Source organism: Strongylocentrotus purpuratus, unplaced genomic scaffold (genome assembly GCF_000002235.5).
Source record: "Strongylocentrotus purpuratus isolate Spur 01 unplaced genomic scaffold, Spur_5.0 spur5_scaffold_17, whole genome shotgun sequence".
NCBI classification, from domain to species: domain Eukaryota; kingdom Metazoa; phylum Echinodermata; class Echinoidea; order Camarodonta; family Strongylocentrotidae; genus Strongylocentrotus; species Strongylocentrotus purpuratus.
In genome coordinates this window covers 23,147,335-23,170,054 of record NW_022145602.1, presented here as the reverse complement: position 1 = coordinate 23,170,054, position 22,720 = coordinate 23,147,335, and the positions used below count along the sequence as shown (strand labels likewise).

Here is a 22,720-nt window from a genome sequence, read left to right as displayed (position 1 = left end):
GCCTTTTTAGTTCCCTATTTTCATCTTCTTATATATTGCAAATGCTTATCATTGTATATACCTTTGCATTGTTTTTTTTAAATTGAAAATGGAAATGAATAAAAATGAATTGAATTAAATTGAATTGAATGCTGCGCGCGCGTGCGTGTGTGTGTAATTGGGTTTTTACAGACGTGTATCAATCAGATATGATTATTTACGTCTGGGGACCGACCCTTTAACGTCACCATCCGAAAGACGTAATAATGGTAGCTTCTTATAGCGTACGTCACATCACGTCATGTCGCGTCGTGACACCCCCACGCGTTCGAACATCATCACCCGGTCATAGCTGGCGGCCAACGGCCTGGCATATCGGCTAACTGTCATTTACACTTGAGTAGAGAGTTGCAAATGCGGATTAATGTCTTCCCAAAGGATGTTAGTACCGGTCTGAGATTCGAACCCTCAACCCTGGAATTGAGTGTCCAGGGAACAAACCACTACGTTTCTGTCATTTTCGCACACTTAAACATGTGACAAGACTACAATATTCTTCGATCGTGGTAATTTAGTGAACAGTCCAGTTCAATTCAAGCGCTAGAGGCATGATTTTGATTATTTATGTCATAGCCATTCGATTGTGATATCGACCCCCCAATTAACACTTAATGACTGTAGACTGTGGACAAACTACATGGGTAATCGGAATCTCGGGGCTCGGGGGAACGATGCCCTTTTCCCATCGATGGGGGGGGGGGGGCGACGTGGAAGTATAGAGAGTGGGAGAGGGAGGGCGAGGGTGAGGGAGAGCGGGACGGAGAAAGAAAGAAAGGGAGAATGAATGATATCGGTGTTAATTTGCAATTTGGGCAAACACCACATAATGAAAAAAACAAGAGTTTAGATGATTTTCAAATATACGTCAAATAACTGCAGCGGAAAAAAGTTAATAGAAGCTAAGTGTTACTTACTGGACTATTACCTAAGGGAATGAAAGAATATATATATATATCAAGAGAAAGAGAGAGAGAGAGAGAGAGAGAGAGAGAGAGAGAAAAAGACATGATCTCACACCCTCTCTTTCCATCGCCTTGTTCTCTTGCATTTTACAACCTACAGACCGGTACCCACTATGACATCAGTACCCCTCTAAATGGTTGGAACCCCGGATACGCCATGCACTGATTATGGGGTGAGGGCAACTGGATAGGAGGTACATGACCCGGTCTTTAACTGCTTGATATATAGCGAGCTTTGAACTTTGAAGTATGAGCACACACAGCTATCAGACGATCAAACATAATTATGAATTGAAGGATATGCCCAAGATAGATTACCACGTGCAGAGCTAACGAAATAATTGTGTTGCGAAGTTTCTTGAAGTTTCTATTTGTAGCTTCGAACCACACTTGTACGATTTGAGAGTTATTTCAACATGGCGGGCTTACACGTGAAGTTGTCTGCCCTAGCTGCAACATGGGCCTTATTGAGTGGCGTATCTCTGTATGCTGCTTTCTGTGTCTCCTCTCCGATATGGATGCGTGTAATATCAGGTTAGATTCCTCTTAAGCAATTTGATCATCCTAATGCCTACTAATATAGTATTCAATGAAATGTCTTGTACAGTTACGAAATGAAAATGCATTCAAATGAGTTCAACATTAAGGGGCCGCTGGTGTGTACGTGTGTGTATGTGGTGCGCGTGTGCGTGTGTTGGGGGGGGGGGCGGGAGTGGTGGCGTTAAGTACTTACTAGCTGGATGAAGAACAAGAGAACAAATAAAAGCAAAATAGGGAGAAGAGGGGACGGTGATCTTTTCCCCATAGAAATATTCACGTTCTATTTCCGTTCTCTCTCTTTCTACCGCCTCTGCCCCTCCTCTCCGGTAAAGAAAATTATGTTTTATCAGTAAATTTACGCAATTTGATAGAGGATGGCGGCAAGAATCAAACATTCCCGTCACTGTGCGTTAATACACGTGTCCCTCTAAGGGGCGCCCCCCCCCCCCTCGGGCTGCCAAGTGAAAATGTGATGTGAACTAAAACAATGGCATATTGTATTAGTAGATGTAAGGTAAGCATCACTTACGGGGGTTCAAAATGGCAAGAAAAATGTCCTCGACGCTATGCGGCTCGTGGACGATACTCCACATCGTCATTGGGTCACCCCCCCCCCCTAGCAAAAAGCTAGATCAACCCTGCCTCTTATTCTGCAAAATGTGTCACCATTTTAAATGAGAAAACTTAAGCACCAGTCACTGAATATAATATCAATCCGTTGAATCCTGCCACCTAAAGGTTGAAACAAAATGAAATGAAAAAACTTTTGCAATTCGCTGCATAAAAACTTCGCATTCTAAAGATGCCTTCAGTAATGCTTACATCATTATTTTGCGAGGTTGCGTAGTGACAATAAGTCCTGTTCAGACGGAAGCATTTTACCCCAGTGTAAAGATTGTGTCAAGAGCTATTCGGGGTAAATATGGTGAGGTTGGTGTAAAAGTCGGAGTAGTGACCGTCTATATGAACGGTGGTTGTGTTAGCTACGCCTACCTTACGCCTATTTACTCCTGAATTTATTCAGGAGTGACTCGCTAACACGACTAGCGGGTAGCGTAAGTTGACCGTGTGGATGCTCAGCTCTTATTTACACTCGGGAGTATATGTGACCTTTCACGAGGGTTGTTTGTAACAATCGAAAATGAAAATTAGATTTCGCACGGTTTAGCTAGATGCAGAAGGTGGGTTGAGGTCCACCTGTGCGAGCGCCTCCACTTCCGTAAGTTTCGCTGGTCGGACGTGGAAGGGCGTGTGAACTTAATCGTGGCAAGTTGGTCCTGCTGCAGGGATTAACTTACGCCGAATAGTAAAACCCCGTCTGAACATGGCAAATGCTCGATAAAATTCCACGTGTTAATGTTGGGAATTTTGCATTTTAGAGCACTTTTGATCACTAGTCTGAGCTTTTCACCCAAATTAACCCTCTTTCAAGCGTCATTTAAAAATACTTTCGCGACTCTCCAATATCGAGGGATGACTACTTTGACAATTTTTACAAGAAGAGCTAGGACTCTCCTTGAACTGTCAATCCCTGTATTTCGAAGTAAAAGGGCCCTTTGCCTCTCCATAGCTCTGTAATCAAACTATGGAATCTTTGCTAGTGAAATATGTTTGAAACAGTTCAGAGATCTTCTTTGATTGTATTAGTTAAAGTATGTTATACCAGGGGCGGGGGGCGATGTTAGAACACTTCAGAGCCGAAATATGATAAAAGTGGCTCGTAACGATCACTCCCGTAATCAACGTTCGAGTACCTATCACTGATAAAAGCTATCTTATCTACAGAGTGTAGAGTTGACTTTGGGGTTCTATTTACATTGCAAGCCGGTAAATCACGAATACTCACGCTTTTGTGAGAGAGAACACGTGACACTTTTCATACTTGTTTAACCCTAAAATGATACCACTTTAACAAAATAATACAAGTGCTTGTTATCGAGACCATGCACGATGTAGACATAGGCCACTTACATTTACAGCAATAAGGCCTTTGAAAAAAGATGTTGTATTGCCCTTTAGGTGCCATAACATGAGTCGGTCGGTCGGAATTTTTTTCTTTCTTTCTTTCTTCTCCCTATTTGGGTTGATATTTCTCAGATTTTGTATTCATTAAACATTTTGTTTCCTCTAAATTTTTTTTTTTTTTTTTAAAGCCGACCGTAGATTTCAAGATTTTTGGGTCGGTCGCAAAGGGCAATACAACATTTTTTTTTTAAACGCCTGACCATACCCATGCATGCTGCACGTACGGTAAAAAAAACAAAGAAAGTGAAACTGAAAGAGTACGTACTTTTGGTCTAATATCAAGTATTTTCTCACTGAATATTATTTCCATCTAAGTATTTTCTATAATAAATGATTAGAATGAAACTTAATTCGTATGTTATTTTGATAAAGCAAAACGCAAAACAACTTGAAAAGATTAGAAAAGAATTGTTCAAAAGTATATGAAACGCGATCGCGAAAATGTTCAAAAAATCAATTGTTCGAGGGCAATTTCAATATCTCTTTTTAAAGGCCCACTGTACTACTTGTAGCTACTTGCTCCCTCTGTATAGAAAACAATGCCTAATCGGTGAGTATTGGTCCCCCACGGTCCTCTTTTTCTTATGTTAATTGAGAGCTGAGTCGATGAGATAGCCACCTATCAGTGACCTTCCTGGGTGGTCTAATCCCTCCTAGCCCAACTTGTACAGATGGGCTTTAATGCTTATAGACAACATGTTCGGATTATAACTATTGTTGTTGTTGTTATTATTTGAGGGGGGAAGGTGGTCATTTAGAATAGTACAGTTACAGTTATAATATATCATCATTGATTTCGTGTTTACTTTGCATCGATTCTAACAGGTTTCATTGGTTTGGTTTTCCTCATCTTGGCACTGGTCTACGTCTGGATTTTCATTAAACGTCCTTGTCCTAACCAGAGTCTCTTTGAAGTCACCGTCCATTTTCTGATATCTCTCGTGCTTGGCCTCAAGGGGAAGTCGAGCCATTCAGAAATCCTCAAGACCTGCAAGAACCCGATGATGCACCAAAGACGTCTATGGCGCGAGATACTTGACCTGAACGGACGTACCGCATACGCAGACGACCACGGCCTACGTGGAATGCCAACTCTTGGAGATCTTCGGAAGCAACATCCCTTGTCGGGTTACGAACGGTTCCGACCGTACGTTGAACGCATGATGGAAGGTGAAGAGAATGTCCTTGTGGATGGAATACCAGACTCGTACACCCGAACCACAGGTACTACTGGAAAGTCCAAATACATTCCGCAAAAGAATAAGACAAAGCTGCACCTGAAAGTTGGTTCAGTTATGGCCCATATTACTAATTCCCATTATCCTACCAGCCCGCTGGCAAAGACTCTTTACTTGTATGTCGCACCTAAAGTACTCACGACAAAAAGTGGAAGCAGAATTGAAACGGCTGCGACAATGTCGGATGACCACGATTGGTTTTTTGCTCAATTCTCTGTGCCTGCCTGCGGATTCAGGATTGGGGCGATGCACGAAGCGTTCTATGTCCAACTCCTCTTTGCGCTTAAAGACCCCGACCTGGGCCATATCATCATCGGTTTTCTCCACTTCCTGGAGAGCGGTATGAAGCTTCTGGAGAAAGAATGGAAGAACCTCACCAGAGACATCGAGCGGGGAACCATCAAAGCCGATCTGAACCTTCTGCCCGCCATCAGGGAGAGTTTGACCAAGGAACTCCAGACGTATGGCCCTGACCCCGCCAGAGCTGCCCAATTACGTGGAGAGTTTGAAAAGGGTTTCGAAGGTATAATCGAAAGGATCTGGCCGAAGGTTCCTGTCCTCGTGGGAATCGACTCCACTGGAAGCTGGCCAAGGCTCTCCAAAACCTACGCCAAAGGTACATCTCCATATTGCCACTAGGGAATTTTAAGAAGGCGGGGGGGGGGGGGGGTGGCCAATTTGGCCCTGCTAATAGATTACTATCAAATAAATGCGGGAGCATTTTCAAACATTCTATTACACTCTATTCTGTTAGCAGTTAAGGTAACGCGGCAATTATTTAAGATTGTTCTTAAAAACGTATTAGACATTATTTTAAAAGAACTTAATTATCGCATTGGGATCTCGCTAAGCAATAAATGATGTTAAGCAAATCTTATGATGCCAAACTTAAAAAACCAAGAACAGCGGTGGAGGGGGGGGGGGGGAGTGGAGAGGGCTTGAAGGTATTTTGACTCACCCTCCCTCCCGTAGAACCGCCACTGGCAAGTTTTCTATTCTGTTTATGTACTTTCAGGTTTACCCCTGTTGTCTTCGTTCTATGGTTGCTCTGAATCCATGATTGGCGTCAACCCGGGCCCGAAGTTCATTGACAAGAAAGGCTATCTACCTCTGGCTAAATGGTCTGTCTTTGAATTCATCAAGGAGGAAGAAATGTAAGTTGTAAAATAGTAATAATAATGATGGTGATGATGGTGATGATGATGATGATGACGATGATGATTAGAATGACTAAAACAATTATGATAATTATAATGATAATAATAAGTGTAATTTTAATATAAATAAGAAATATAACAATAAAAATGAAGATAAAAACGATAATAATATTATTAAGAATAATAATAATATGAAAACAATGATTATAATAGAAATAATCGTCATCATTATCATCATAATCATCATCTTCTTCTTCATCATCACCACAATAATTGGTTACTTATTGCTCCTTTTCCGAAGGATACAATTGGCACTCTCAGTCTCTAAACAAGAATTGTAGAAGAACAGTTTATTTTCAGATTTTTTTTGAAGAAGCCAAGCGAAGGATTGAAATGCAGAGCTTTGCAAAGATTTGAAGCAAACCTGTTTTTTTCTAAATATGGGAATGAGGAGGGAATGGGGATGAATATAATGATGGAGTATGGTTCCAATCACCAGGATGGGGGCACAATAATAGTAGTATAAACGTAAGGAGAGCACACCGTCTGACAGGAACGCTCATGGCGCTAGCTCAGCAACAGTTATTTTTAATACAATAAACGTTGATTTGATAATAGATTTATACCGTCAAAAACAATTTTGTAACTACATTGTTTAACCCATTTCAATCATTTAATGTTGAAGGGGGGGGGGGCCAGCATATTATTCATCTGTTTTTTCAGCATGACATCATTTTTCCACAAAAAGAAATTTGGCCCTCCCCCTTCACACGGTTCCTCGGCCACTGCCGGTCTTGAATGATGAAAATATGCAGGGAGCGAAGCCATTGACTGGGGGTGATATTGTAAAGAAATCGTGTCATGTTCTTCACGATATTTTAAACCGCTTCTTTTCCCTGTCTCCCTGTCTGCCACTGTCTCTGTCTCCCTGTCTGCCACTGTCTCTGTCTCTGTCTTGGTCACTCTCTGTCTCTGTATGTCTGTCTCCCTCTCTCGCTTTCTCACGTTCTATGTTTTGCAAACACAGTCTATAGGCTGTGGGTAAACATTTTGATCTTAAGGCCCGGTCCCACTGCACTTACGGATGCAAAGAGGATGTAAAACGTAAAAAAAATCTTGCCATCCGTTGGAAAACGCTATGCATCCGTTGTGTACTCAATGCATACGTGTTTCAAACGCTCTATCCATCGAGCATCCGTCCACTGTGATTTCATCCGCGCAAAAAGTTTTGAGCTGCACAAAACTTTTAGAACGGATGAACTTCCGCCGTGTACGATGTAAATCCGCGCCAAATACGAGCAACAAACGTTTTATGTCCGTTATCATCCGTTAAACGTCCGCTGTATCCTCTCTGCATCCTCTGGGCATCCTCGCAACTCACATCCGCTGCAGCTAAAAATTGAAAGAGGGAGGAAACATAAGGTACATGGAACGTCTTTACATCGTTAGTAGCACGGAAATAGAAAGAAAGTAAGCGTATGCATCTCGTATATAAAGTAATCAAAGCTGTCATCCACTTCCATCCGCTTTCATCCGCTAGGCTTCCGATGAACATCCGTTTAACATCCCCGCTACATACTACCCACGTCCGTTATTTTCCGTTCTGTTTTCGCAAATTTTCGCAAATTTTGTCCATTACTGGAGCGGATGAAAACGGATGGAGCCACTCCCGAAATTTTTCTCGTCCGCTGTGTCCTTTATGCATACGTTCTGTGTCCATCGGCCAGTGGGACCGGGCCATAATGTACAGTGCGTCCCAGAACAAACGAAACCGAGAATTATCGATGTTTTATCATAACTTAATCACAATTATAAATAATTAATGACACATAATTATCTGTAAAGCGAAAATCCTCCTCTTTCATTTGATGCAACTCTTATGATGTATATTTCACCCATGAGTGATTAAAAACAATTTGAAGAGAGGAACCAAAAAGTTATTTGGCGGGCGGTATCTGAATTCCGAGAAAAGGAAAATCACATTTTCAGAACGTTCAATTTCTGGCCTTTCATATGACACCTCAATCAGGATAAATGAGCCAGGAATAACAAAGTTCTGTTTGTTTAAAGTAATGCTTGCATTTCCATAATTAACGGGTTCGTTTTCACTGGCTGCCTGCCGTATCAACCAACGGAGTTGACAAAAGAACTGATGCATCATAAGAATTGCATCAAATGAAAGAGGAGGATCTAAGCTTTACAAATATATGTCATTTACTAATCATAATTGTGATTAAGTTATGATAAAACATCGATAATTCTCGTTTTCGTTTTTTCTGGGACGCACTGTATAATGTATGTTTGCTGGAATAATATCGACTGTTTCAAGGACACAATGTGTACCTTGGTTGCACTTTGCTGAATCCTATTACCCTGTTATAAAGTATAAATTAATGTAATTTCCGCATTAGGAAAGTAAACATTGTACGCCTTCGCTTTATCATCGTGCCAATTTCAACCTTGCTCGAGAAATGAAAATAGGCTTTAAAAAAAAATCCTTTGTACAGTTTGTTCCATTTTCAAACAATCATAAATAAACGCCCTTTTCACCAGTTTAGTCATACATTTTCAAGACAAGTGAAGTATGTCGTGAATAACCCTCTTTCATTTGATGTGTAAATCATGACAATTGGTCAAATGCTGACCGCTCTATTCACTTATTTGTAAATTTGATATTCCTGATGAAAAGGTAATCAAAAAGGGAACCAGTTAGGTAGGATAGAAAACATTAATGTGAGGACTTTTTGACCAATTTCATTCACACCAGTCTACTTCTCTTTTTTCTCTGCTTTCATCTAGATTAGCTGTAGTTTGAGTAACTACTCTCGAAAATAACTGACTAAATTAATCCATAGATAAATGAATACATAGATAAATGAATAAACAAACGAAGAATAATAAACACAGTGTTATCGCATTACAATAACGATCCTTGTTTTAATACTTATGTAGGTCGTCCTCTCAACCACGAACGTTCTTTTTGAACGAGTTAGATCAAGGGCAGAACTATGAGGTAGTCATCACCCAACCGTTTGGTCTCTATCGCTATCGTATGGGAGATGTCATCCAAGTCATAGGCTTTCATGAAAACATGCCCGTCATTGACTTCTTATACAGGTAAAACCAGGTCCCTCAGGGCCCGCCATCTTTGATTTGAACACTTATATTGTCTGATTTCGACGTTCTGTTCATTCTTGCGATTTACTCCTATGAGTAGGAGACGAAAATAACTTTGTTATTTCTGTATTCGGTGCTATTCTTTGATGTTGCAGTACCTATCATCTCTTTAAAAAAAGAAATCCGCCCATGCACCCAAAAAGGAAAAAAAATGGAAAGAAGATAAAAGCCCAGCTCAACGATACTTAGAAATACGTGTACATCGCTGAATAATGCTTCATAATGCTTGCGTATAGTTATGAAATAAGTTCTCTGTTGAGGCTTTCGGTAGCACCATTTGGTAGCCGTACAGAAATCACTGTTGATATATTCTTTTGTCAAAATACCCCTATATGGGGGCGTTCAGAGGAATTGAGGAAAAAGTATAGTAAAGAAAAGGGAATAAGGAAAAAACACTATGATGGAATGAAGTTTTATTAAACACTTAAACGAGACTATTTTTGTTTATTTGTTTTCGGTGTCAAAAGCCTTTTCAGTAAGGCTATCTTATGGTGTTACTGAAAGGCTCAATTTGTGAATTGGAAAATGTGGTTTCTTTATATATTTTGTCTCAACTATTTAGGACTGGTCAGATGCTGAATATCCGATATGAGAAATTAGACCAACGGGTTGTGTCAGACAGCATACGGTCAGCCACGGCCAAGTGGACCGGCATGACCCTGATAGAGTTTGCAGTAGCCGAGAGCACCTTACTCAACGAGAAATGCTCTAGTACGATTAGGTTATTCATTTGGTTTAAATTAATTAAATGGTGTATTAATGAAATGTCAATAATGATAATAATAATAATAATATTAATAGTTGAAATAACAATAATATATGACGATAATGAAGATAACGATGATGATGATGATAATAGCAATAATAATGATTGTATCCTATTGTATTGTATCTGAATATTTTTATGTTTGGGGTTGCTTGTTTACAAGTTTTTAACTTATTTTAGCAATGCCGCTATTTGTAATGATTTCATTTGGATTTTTATCTTTTGCCAAATAAATGTGTGTTAAGTGATTATAACAACAACAACAACAATAATGATAATAACAATACAAATTACAATAATGGTATAATAATTGAATTTATATCGTGCCTTTCCCGAACCGGGGATACAAGGCGATGTCCCTTATATAGTCTCAGGACAAGAATGCCGAGCAAGAGAGAAAATAGGCCCCGTCACACCATGCCCTTAATTCACTGCAGCCTAAAAGATATACCAACGCGCTTTCATCGCAGTATATTCCACAGACTTTTACAAGATTTTGACAAATTGTACAGTTTGAAAAACACTTTTGCAGCAACTAGTGATTTTGATTTGATTTGAATGATTTATTCTCCGAATGCACAATAAAAACAAGATATACAGTAGGCTTGCGAGTGCACCATGTGAGAGAGAGGGATGATTGAGGAGTCCTGAAAAGGACTCTCGGTAATCTGTCTTGAGGGTGTGTAGTCCTGAAAAGGACTGTCGGTGTAGTCTTGAAAAAGATTATTGGTTAACTTTCTTAGCTTATAGTTCTAAGGAAAGCTAAGAAAGCTAAGAAAGATAACCAACAGTCTTTTTCAAGACTACACCAACAGTCCTTTTCAGGACTACACACCCTCAAGAAAGATTACCGAGAGTCCTTTTCAGGACTCCTCAATCCTCCCTCTCTCTCACATGGTGCATCCGCAAGCCTACTGCCTATTTACACCACCATGCAAGCCGATACTTACAAGTAGCATCTAAAAACAAGATATATATACAAAACGTTTACAACATAAAATAAATAAGCATAATAAACAAACATAATATACAATGTATTAAACAAGAAAAAAGAAGACAATAATGAAGTCGGAAGGACACCCAGTTCAGTCCAGGCATAGAGACAAGACTGTTCTTCCATGGGGTCCAAGTTGATTGTTATAGTATCAAATATATATTTTGTAGTGAGGAACATGTGACAAAAAAGGTGGATCGCAAAACATATAGGCCTAGGTGTGTCCCCCAAAATATCCATTCTGATTTTGTTGTTGTTGGTCATTTTACATTTACCAGTATATGAACCGAACGAGCTGATGCCGTACTACATCTTCTTCCTTGAGATGAATGACCCTTCACAACCTCTCTCGGATGAATACAGATCTATGGTGAGTTCTCCTTAGCTAGGCATTCACTTATTCATATCATTATGTTAAAGGAGGTGTAGCAGGACGAGACTATGTGTCTTTCCAGTGGCCTGACTCGGGACCAATCGGGGATAATACGACTACAGACGACGCGACCGTAGTATTTAAGTGCGTGCAACATACGCGAAACCGAAGCGTTTGTTTGTTTCGCGAGCGCTAGCGCGCTGACCGTTAATTGTTCAAGTCCATTCGTTTACGTGCAGTTGTCTGAAAGAAGTCGTAGATGGCGTCAACCAGTGTTTGCCATGCTATAACCCCTTTAATAGGGGCGTTCATACCTACAGAAAAGGGGCGATTTAAAATTCGATTTTTGCATCGCGATCCACTTTAAACAAAATAATTTTGCGTGTGTGGACAAATTGATTTTACTTATCCTCGCGTTTCGCATCGCGATCCAATTCGCAGATATTATTGCAATTTTTCAGAAAAATCGCGATAGTTTGCCGGGCGCTGTGTGTCAGGTGAATGGTATTGAAAATCAAAAATTGATTTATTTAATCACAAGATTCCAAACGCGCATACATCGTCGAGATTTATGCATATGCAGTTCGGATGTTCTTGCCGTCGAGCGAATATTCTCCCTGTGTGTGAATGGTCACCCCCAAAAATAAATCAATTTTTGCATCGCGATCCCAATCGCCTGAACTAGCCTATTGATAAAATGTTTAAATATTCAATTAAATCAGTCAATAATAAAAATGATATACCTCACTTAAGAAATCTCATTGGTCGAAATTGCAGTCGTGGTTTTAGCCATTCCCGTAAATAAACGAAAAATGCCAAACCCTTGTAATAGTTCTAGTTAAGAGTAAATCGGTAAAATCCCGGCAAAATTCCAGTTACCGGGAAAAAAGTTCAGTTTTGCTGAAATATCCATTGGTTCACATGTTAAAATCCGGTTTGAGCGAGCGCGGGTACCATACATTATTACTTCCAAGTACCCATACACCTCACATGGGTGGAATGTGCCAAATATAGATTTATGTCTTGCTAACGGACATAATTGCTACGAGATTGATTCGAACCCCGTAGCTTTTGGTTTACAGTTCAGACACTTATCCACTGGACGGCAACAGAGTCAAGTCAAGATAAATTGCATGCCAATTGGAAATAGTTGAACAACTTCATAACGTAGCGAGATCAAGCTCTGTGACTCTTTAATTTAATTGATCAATACAATTCTGAGCAAATATAAACTTTATCTACAAAGAATATTCTATAATGGTCATATACTTCATGGAAACAGCTTAAAGGGAAAAAAATCAATCTTTATGGTCAACGGTATTCGATGCTCTCAAATGAAAATCACATAAACATCTTGAACATCCCTGACTGTCTCCGTCTTTGCCTGTCTGTCTATCTCTCTATCTCCCTCTCTCTATTTTCTCTCCATCAGATCGACGCAGAGCTGCGGAATCGAAATAGCGATGTCGAACGCCTGCGAGGAGAGGGCGCTATTTCGCACCCTCGCGTTCACGTTGTTCGTCCAGGGGCGTTTGCAGCGCTGGAACGGTATCTCCTCGCTAACACGGGGGCGTCCGCTAACCAGTATAAAGTGCCCCGAAAGCTTCGCACAATCGCTATGCTCGAAGTGATGCTAGAGAACCTGGTTTCGTAAGGAGAGACACTTTTTGTGTGCTCACTTTTTCTTTATCAAAGAGTAACTTGTGAAATTCTTTTCGAGCCCCTCCTTCAGGAATAGCGATAATCATAATGATAATAATAATAATAACAATACGAGGGGTCAGTGACACAAAGACGTAACTCCATTTTGGCCATTTTGAGAAAAAGTGGTTTATGTGTCACTAAACACTAGGGCCTTAAGGAGTTAAGTCTATGTTTCACTGGCCATTGACTTCAATAGGGGTGTTGGATGGAGTTAAGTCTTTGTGTTTCCTGGAAAGCCCACATTTTGAAGAACATTTTGATATCAAATACTCATTTTGGCAAATTACGGAGTTACGTCTGTGTGTCACTGAACCCTCGAATAGTAATGATAATAATAATAATAGTGATGATGATGATGATGATAATAATAATGATAATAACAATAATAATACAAAATATCAAACAACATTAACAATACATATTATGGAATTTGTTTTGGTAACTCAAGAATGAAACTAGGTCCTTTGTTGAATAGTTTAAGATCTATATTCAATATATCACATTTTCATACACAAATCCTGAATTATTTTTTTTTCTTCAAATACTGAACAAATTACAATACTTGGTAGGGTACTATTGGTTTAGTTGTTCACTGTAAATAATATTATGTATATAATGATAAAGTCGAAAATCATTTATACATCACAAGTTTGGTTTTGCCATATAAAGAGATAGTTAAGGAGCTCGATCACTTATTTTTTTGAAATTTCCTATGGAAAGGGAGAACTGCAAAGGTAATGTATTAAATAGTATACAAGAAGGTGGTTTAGATATGTTAGATGTTCAAACAAAGGTTGCATCGTTAAATATAAATTGGTTTTGTAAATATCTAAGCGATGAGTTAAATGCAGGATGCAAATGTAAGTTTGACTATTATTTTAAGAGGTTATAATGAATTGTAAATATAATATTAAAAACGCAAGTTTTCTGGAAAATAAGATTCCTTATTCCTACTATAATTCAATTATGACCTTTTTCTTCTTTAAAAACTACTACTACTCAAAATAGGAACAATCAGGTACTTTTTATAGCCATCGTAGAGTAGAGAAATGATTTAGCTGAATACAAATGTAATGTATAAAGGGAAAATGCTTTAAAAAAAGAATAGGAATTAGATAAATTCTGACATTTTGTCTGTTGGGGAGTTGATGGATGGTAAAGGTTTTCTACCAGTTAATGAGTTAGGTGCGAAAATATTATTTAAGGATGGAAGGTGGTATAGTCAATATGCACGTATTAGAAGAGCGATTCAATCACTTGAATATGTTAGTACTTGCAGATACGAATGTAGAACATAGAGAGTATATGAAATTTAGATCCACAGCTTTTGTATATGACAATGTAAAATTTGTTGATGATATGTTTTCTGTAAGGCAGTTGACAGTTAAAAGAATATATCATGAGTTAAAACATTAAAACAAAAATCGAAGAATCTAGAACGGAGGAATTTTGGAGTAATACTTTAGGAATTGAATGAATACCTGCATGGTCAGATGTTTGGATATAAAAGTTAAAAGGTATGAAAGTCAGTAAACTGATTAATTTCAATTTCAAATTCATGTACAATATTTTTGCAATACCAAATAATTTGTTTAAATGGAAAGTAAATGCCACTGAGCAATGTTGTTATTGTAATCAACCAGGTGATTGTATTTTATGTTCTTTTCTTGTAACGAAGTCATGAAGTTTTGGAATAAAGTTGAAATGAATATATATATATTTCTTGTCTAATTTTAATTTCAAACCATGTCATTTATAAATCATTGTTTGGTTTTGTTTTTAATTCAAAAGAGGAAACAGATGTTGATATCATTTTGAATTATGCACTTTTCACTATTTACAAAAGCTTTATTGGAAAAGAATTTAAAAAGAAAAGAACAAAACAGAGACTTCTTCATATTTTGTTTTACCTATTGAATTATCGTTTACAGATAGAAGAAAACATTAGCAAACCATGTATTTCCCTCCAGAAATGGAGGCAAATGCCAGGGGGGATCTACGGGGGGGGGGGGGGGGTTAAAACCCCTTCCTTGGGCGGACAATTTATTTTTCTTTCTAATTTTTAATGTCGCCCCCCCCCCCCCATTGAGCGAAATATTGGTCGTCGCGATTTTTAAAATTCAGGCTGGATCCGCCACTGGGTCAACCCCCCCCCCTAGCAAAAAGCTAGATCCGCCCCTGAATGTGTGAATATGTTTATATTATTATGAGGAAATAAAGAAGACCAGAAAATGCTTATTTTACACCAAAAAAACAAAACTGTAAATATGTATTTATCTAATAGCCATATTGTACCTCGGGAACTAACTTTCATAATAAAGTAAATACAAAGTAAAATGTATACCTGTATATGTAAAGGTATATTTGTTATAACAAGAATATTTTTTCTGATTTTATTGCATTTAAGCATTTATCAAATTAGCCACTCTGCAGCTTCATATACGGTGCGTCCCAGAAAAAAACGCAACCGAAAATTATCGATGTTTTATCATAACTTAATTACAATTATAATTAATAAATGACACATATTTGGAAAGCTTAAATCCTCTTCTTTCATTTGATACAACTGATATGATGCATATTTCACACATGAATGATTAAAATCAATTTGAATAAAGGGTATCAAAAAGTATTTTGGCGGATGGTATTTGAATTTCAAAGAGAAAACCACATTTCTAAAAAGTTCATTTTCTGCCCTCTCATATGACACCTCAATCAGGAAAAATGAGCTAAGAATTATAAAGTTCTGTTTGTTGAAAGCAATGCTTGCATTTCCATAATTTTATTAAACGGAATCGTTTCCAGTGGCTACCTGCCGTAGGAAAAAAACAGAATTGACAACAGACTTAACTCCGTTTCGTTGACAATCAGACAGTAAGAAATGGAATAACTTAGAAGTAGTTATAGCAGTGAGTATGGGGACGGTCATAGGTTTTGTACACAAATTTTTTCGTACTTATACTATTTCTAATTGACTCGTGTACATTAACTTTGACATAGTCTATTTTCGAGAAAAAACGGACTTATAACACGCGTGTCTATGGAGTTTTGACGAAGTCTTGACTTTTTGAATTTAATTAGGGATTTGTCATTTTGGACTTGTAAATTTTTTCGAAAAAACTGACTTTTAACACGCGTGTCAATGTGATTGTGACTTTATGAATTTTACTTAGTGATTTTCTCTGTTGGACTTTTTTCAAGCAAAAAGTGAATTATAACACGTGTTTCTATGTGAATTTTGATACTTTGAATTTTACTTAAAGATTTTTTAGGAATTATTGACCTTTTGAATAGTGCATGATAGGTATTTTCTTTTTTGGAACTGACTTTTAACATGTGTGTCTACGTAATTTTGACTTTTTGACTGTCTTTCTACCGGTATACTTTGTGTTTGACTTTCTAAGGAACGTTTACAAAGCCGTTGTAGGTTGGATCAATATCTATTGTTCGATCAAATAAATAAAGGAATGTGTATTTACCCATACTGTGATCCTCGCATGGCAACACGGGGAAGCGTATTGTAGCCTATATGTGTAAAGGGTATTGATTTTGTATACCGGTGGGTGTCTTTTGTATTTGAATTACGTTTCAGCAATAGTATCGTTGTTTCTTATTGATCGTGCATTCACTTTATGAACCTCTCAATAGCCTTTCGACAAACGAAGCTCGTTTTACTCCGCCCTGTTCATACCGTCCAGTTCTTTGGACTTTCACACAACACTTTGATAATTATAGTTCAGGGCTATGTTTGGACTCTCTCAAAACATCATCAAAACAGATCTGAATACAAAGATAAGAATTGTAATTTAGTCATGTAACTAGGGAAGAGAGATAAAATATACAAAACATTTTTAACTAGAGAAATAGAACCCAAGTCACATTATTGTATTATTTCATCGGTAAACAAAAAGTTAACATACTCGTACAGCAAACATACACGCCGTAAATCCGTAGTTTAGCGCCGTAACATGCCGTAACGCCGTAATGTAACGTCGTAACGTCGTATCGTTATATCCACTACGCATTTGACGGATCATCCATCTCTATCCTTTATCACCAACTTTTCTAGAGCACCCACTCTCTTTTTGAGGTCTAACACTCTAGTATCAACTCCGTAACTCATTTTCATACTTTCTCCATCTCGACTCTATTTCATACTTTCTCCATCTCGACTCTATTTCATACTTTCACCATCTCGACTCTATTGCATACTTTCACCATCTCGACTCTATTCATTCTGGACATAATGTGTATGTTGTACGACTATTGTGACGTAGAATACACACATCCATGACATAAAACAATATGTAGTACAGATATTTTACTTTATTTTACTTTATTTGTTTCCGTTTCAATGTGGACAACTTTATGCAAAACAGATTTGAATACAAAGATAAGAATTGCAATGTAGTCATGTTACCAGGAAGCAAAGATAGAATATACAAAACATTTATAAATAGAGAAAAATAATAGAACCCAAGTCACATTATTGTATTATTTCATCGTAAATATGTAAAAATTGTTAACATAATACAGTAAACATAATAGGTATAACTATCTTTAAAACATAAAAGAAAGTTTTCTCTCTTTTTTTTTGGGGGGGGGGGGGGGACCCGTACAGGTATGCACGTTTAAACGCAGAAAGATCGATCGATGTACATGTTGAAATGGAGTAAATTTGCCATCTCTTATTAGGGTTGTCGACGAAGTGTTCTTTGTCAAGGTGATGTCAAGTCTTAGTTTTCGCTTCCATCTGAACCCTCCGTCTCTTCTTCACTATCATCGTCATTCTCATCCTGATACTGGAATAAGCCCTCGAATTGTGAACCGTGTCTCGCTAAGACTCTTTTCACGGCTTTCCGAAGATTCATGCCGTTTTCTACTTTTTCAGTGAGGTCAGACATAATTTCATGATTGATGTCAGCTCTTCCAAGGTACACATTCTGCTGCAAGAAGTTGGAGTAAAGATCGAAAAAGCTGCGTTTGACAGCCCATAGAACTTTCACGTGAGCCTTTTCTTTAGCTTCTTCTTCATCCATACCATCGGAGATATACTTTTGATATTTTTTGTCCCTGAGGTCCTCGGTGTTTGTCATGGCCTGTTCTAACCATTCTTGATAAGCAGGGTTGTCCTCAGGTTCTTTCATGTCAGGTGTCTCTGACTTTGACGATTCATCCTCTCCTTCTCTTTCTGAATCACTTGTTTCAGATTCATCGCTAGATTCTACAACTCTTTGCTTTTTAGAGGGTGGTTCGGAGAAATCATCTTCACTAGTTTCTTCACCAGCGTTGGATTCTTCAGTCTCATACCCATGATCTTTCATATCAGGATGTACATTCTGTCCGTGCCTCTTCATGTCGAACTTGCGACTATAGGTCTTATCGCATAGTGAACAAGCGTAACGCTTGGACATATCGAAAGTGTTCGTGTTGACTCGTTGATGTTTAACTCGGATTTGATTCAAAGGAAATTGAATCTTTATAATTATAGTTTGTCATTTGATATATTTTGTTATTTGATACGTAACGCCGTAGATAACGTCGTAAATCCGTAATGTAACGCCGTAAATCCGCAGTCTAGCGCCGTAACATTCCGTAACGCCGCAATGTAACGCCACAACGTTGTATCGTATTATACACAACGCATTTGACGTATCATTCAGCTTTATGCTTCATCACCAAATTTTCTAGAGCACCCAGTATACAAAGACTTCTCAATCAAAGTAAACAGAGGGGCGATTCCATGCAATGTGTCTCGTATATATGTCTATGTTTACACATATTTCATCCAAAAATGAACGAGTATTGTGGTGTGACCAATGAAACATCGTGCTTTCTGCTACTATTACCATTTGTCATAGTCGTATCAGAAGATTTTGTTTGTTCATGGATGAAATGGGTGAATAGACGTCATGTGTCACACAAGATGCATTGCACGGAATCACCGAAAGATATTATAACTAAAGAATTCATTGTTGTCTACGTGAACATTATTTTTGCTAAAAGACATTCTAAAGCTTATGCTGTAAACTGTACATGGAATTAAGACAGAGTAAGTGTTATGCTACATGTCTGCACCCTTTATGTCTGTTCTGTAACTTCACTAAAATCAGTGTTTGGGTGTATTTTCCTGCAGAGAAGTTGTATTTTGTTGGAGGAAAATGTCCAAGAATTTGTCAAGTTGTGTACAGGTAGTGCTGAGTTGGATGTACAAAAGGAAATGCTTTCAGGAGATTGGGATGGTGGTGCCGGTCAGAAAAACCACCGTGTTTAGTCATTTCATTACCTACATTGAATCTTCACACCGATATTCATTGCATACAAAATGAAAATGATCTTACTACTCTTTCTGTTTTGCCTCCATTGAGTCGTTGGAAATCTAGAAATTGTAGTTTCGAAGAGAAACCAAACTTTACCGATGTTGTTTTAGTGGTCTTTGTAAAGAAATGAGAAGAAATAAGCTGGTATATATCAGTTGTCTGAATAAATACAAAGAATCTTGTAATTGGATAGTTTAAACTTGATGCAAATGAGTATACTGTGAAAATGAGCCTCCCGGATGTTGTAATGAATCTGCAGACATTTTTTAAATTGCCTTTCCATTTTAGGTACGTATTATTCATGTATATTCTTAAATATATAGATCGAGAGAGCAGAATTTTTCCTCTCGAGCAATGTCGTTATTATTGCAGTTACATCTCAACTGTGAACTGCTCACAGAGATAGGAATTCAAAACGTTATATAGTAAATTAACAGTCCTTTTGAAGTCTTTCATTAGGTTCACCTGGGACCCGTTTCACATCGTGGGATATAAATGAATAGGGACTACATAAATTTCATGAAAACATATCCAGTATTTATCCTGGTGGGTTTACAATTTTGTACAAATGACCATTATCTGCCCAAACCCAGATTGTATCTACAAACTGGATTATTGGAAGCTCTCTAAAATTGTACAGGTTTGACACACGCTACACTTGTTTTCTTTTTTTCTTTTTTTTTTTTTCTTTGTTGCTGCATCAGTTAGGTTAGGCAGATCATTGCACCAGGTGTGAGCAGGGCTTAAAAGTGTAAATGTTTTATGTTTTATGTCGTTGAAGAGAATGGATGCAAATGGGATACAGAATTATGTATATGTACTTGTATCTGAAGAAAAGATAAGAAATATAAGTTGTGTTGGTGAATTTACATCTCTATTGAAGAACTATGTGGGGCTTTTTTTTCTCCTTTTTTTTCCTGGTAAAGAAAGTAAGATAAATAAAGAATTCATTCTTACAAACTGTACAAACATTTATCAAATGGTTATAATTCATGAGATGAGAAGAATGAGGATGGGGGGGGGGGGGGGGGTCATATAATAAGAATGGAATATTTAACATTTATTGAAAGATAGATTTTCTAATACACTTTTCCCTTGAGTTATTAACCATCGTGAGCCAAAATATAATTTACATTTTAAAAATCAAAACCTTTGGTGTAGCCTTGAGACTTTAAACAGCTCTTTCCGCAGGGTGTTACAATGTCAGTACAAAATAAATTACATATTTTTTGTTCATGTTAGCTTTGCTGTCAATGTTCAAAACATGGAAAAACTTTTATCAAAATGAAAACAAAAACAAAATAATGATTAATTAAAACAAGAAATTAAAACAAGAAATAGAAAAGAACTTTACATGCTCACCGCCTCCCGTAAATCAATATACAACATGTTGCTGAACAATTTCTATGACTGAATAATGTATTTTAGACTGGAATATAATGTAGGTCAATTCTTCACTATTAAAGCAGTATACCATGCACCAAATTGTAGCGATATAAACTGCATGAATAAAAAAAATGTTGATAGGTAACATGAACTGGGTAGTATTATAATAAAGCTCATAGTCATTAATAATTTGTAGTTGGACAACAAATGTAGATACAGATAAGAAATTAAAGCTTATGAATTATTCTTTTAACATTGTCGCAAAAGAATGTTGAGAAACAAACTCAAGGGAAATTTCAATAGGGTCCACCCTATATCTTAAAGGGATCGTTTAACAATGTTAAATCTGAGATACATGGCCCTACGTGCTATCAGTGTCTGCGATATGGTGTAATATTGAAGCCCTAGAAAAATTGCGCTTCAAAATGATCAAGAAGTGCCTCAAAAAAGTCAAAATCTTTGAGCGGTTTTACCATACTCGTTTTCCCCAATAGACTGTAGTGTTATGAAAACCGTCAGGTGAACGGTTTTCAAAATTTGTAATTCCAATCATAAATATCTTGATAATCAGACAGGCGATCGGCTTGTAAAAGTCATGGGGTTTCTGACTGACCTAAAGGTTTATAATTATCATTGCATCATGAGCTAAATCCAGAATTTTATTTCAGAATCTGAGACAAAGTTACCGGATCCCTTTAAAGAAATAATGTTCGGATTACGTACTATGTCATTGTCATGTTTGCACATTGTTTACAGTTGATTTTTCGAAAGTCTTTGCAAGCATGTTAAACTAACAAAATGTCATTCAACAAAAGAAAAAGAAAGAAAGAATGTAGGTATTATGAAGATACAAACCTCTTTATGCAACAAAAAATGTAACTTATGGATAATTCCATAAATTAGGTAGGGACCCACTTCGTGACATTTTTTTATAACGGGAACCCCTACGTAGTTTAGGCTCTGAGTTAAGATTTAGATAGTGGAGTGAGATTGTAAAGTGATTTTCAAGCATAATACTGTACCATCATACCTAGAATCACTTAACAATCATACTCCACTATATAAGTCTTTACTCAGAGTCACACAAATTAATAATTGTGGGTTCCTTATGTACAGGGCCGTAGCCAGAGTTTGATGTTTGGGGGGGGGGGCACATACATGTAATTGATCGACGTCCTGGGGAGGGGCTCCGGGCCTGCTTATGTAACTAGGACACCAAAAATGTCACAAAGTGGGTCACTAATTTATGGTATTACCCATATATACAAACAACGTAGGTGTAATTAAACAAGATAAAGACGTATATTACATCGGCTTTTATCTATTGGCACAAGATAATTATTATTAGTCTACTCACCTCCTCAGCATCATTTCTTTGCCATTGAAGACAAACTTGATACCAGATACACCAACGGCGTCTCCGAATGACCTGGACAGAAGCTTCCACCAAGATTTCTCTTGACGTCCATGGTCTTTGTGGGATCCCCCAGCACCCCCATTCCCCCCTGCTACGGCGCCTGTATCTCCGGGCTCCATCGAGAAGACACGGCTGTCGTACGAAGCACCCGAATCCATATTTTGTTCAGATGAAACTCACACAGGCGAGTTGACTCAGTCGGTAATTAATTTAAGCGTCCGCCTGTCGAAATGATGATCGCGGGTTCGAATCCAACCCAGGCGGATTGCTGAAGCCTGCTGCATGTGCTAACGTGCCCCTTAAGGGACCCCTGGCCGGTTTTTATAGACGCAGGCTAGGTTACGATGGAAAACACTCAGCCGTACCTCGGATATGACGTTAAATGTAGGTCTCATGTAGAGGAGATTCACCACCTTTCCACGTTAAGAACCCACTGCACTATCGAAATAGCATGACGAGATGGGATGGGGCTTGGTGTAGCAGTCCATTCATCCCCAATCAATTATTTACATCAGGAGGAGAGACCCGAGGGGGGAGGGGGGGGGGGGGGGGCTAGGGTCACAGTGACTCAGTTCGCTTTTACAGGTTGACAACAAATACCTAATAGTAGTGATTTTGCTAA

General features: G+C 38.0%; 1 protein-coding gene across 1 annotated transcript in view; it reads right to left on the bottom strand.

Moving 5' to 3' along the window:
• The window catches only part of LOC100892043 (acid-sensing ion channel 1), a 41,862-nt gene extending 19,470 nt beyond the window's left edge, over positions 1 to 22,392 (bottom strand). The window contains exon 1 of the mRNA XM_030987934.1: positions 22,039 to 22,392. Coding sequence (XP_030843794.1) covers positions 22,039 to 22,256 — 218 coding nt within the window. The 5' untranslated portion in view covers positions 22,257 to 22,392. The remainder of the gene's footprint in view (positions 1 to 22,038) is intronic.
• Between the last annotated feature and the right edge of the window lie 328 nt (positions 22,393 to 22,720).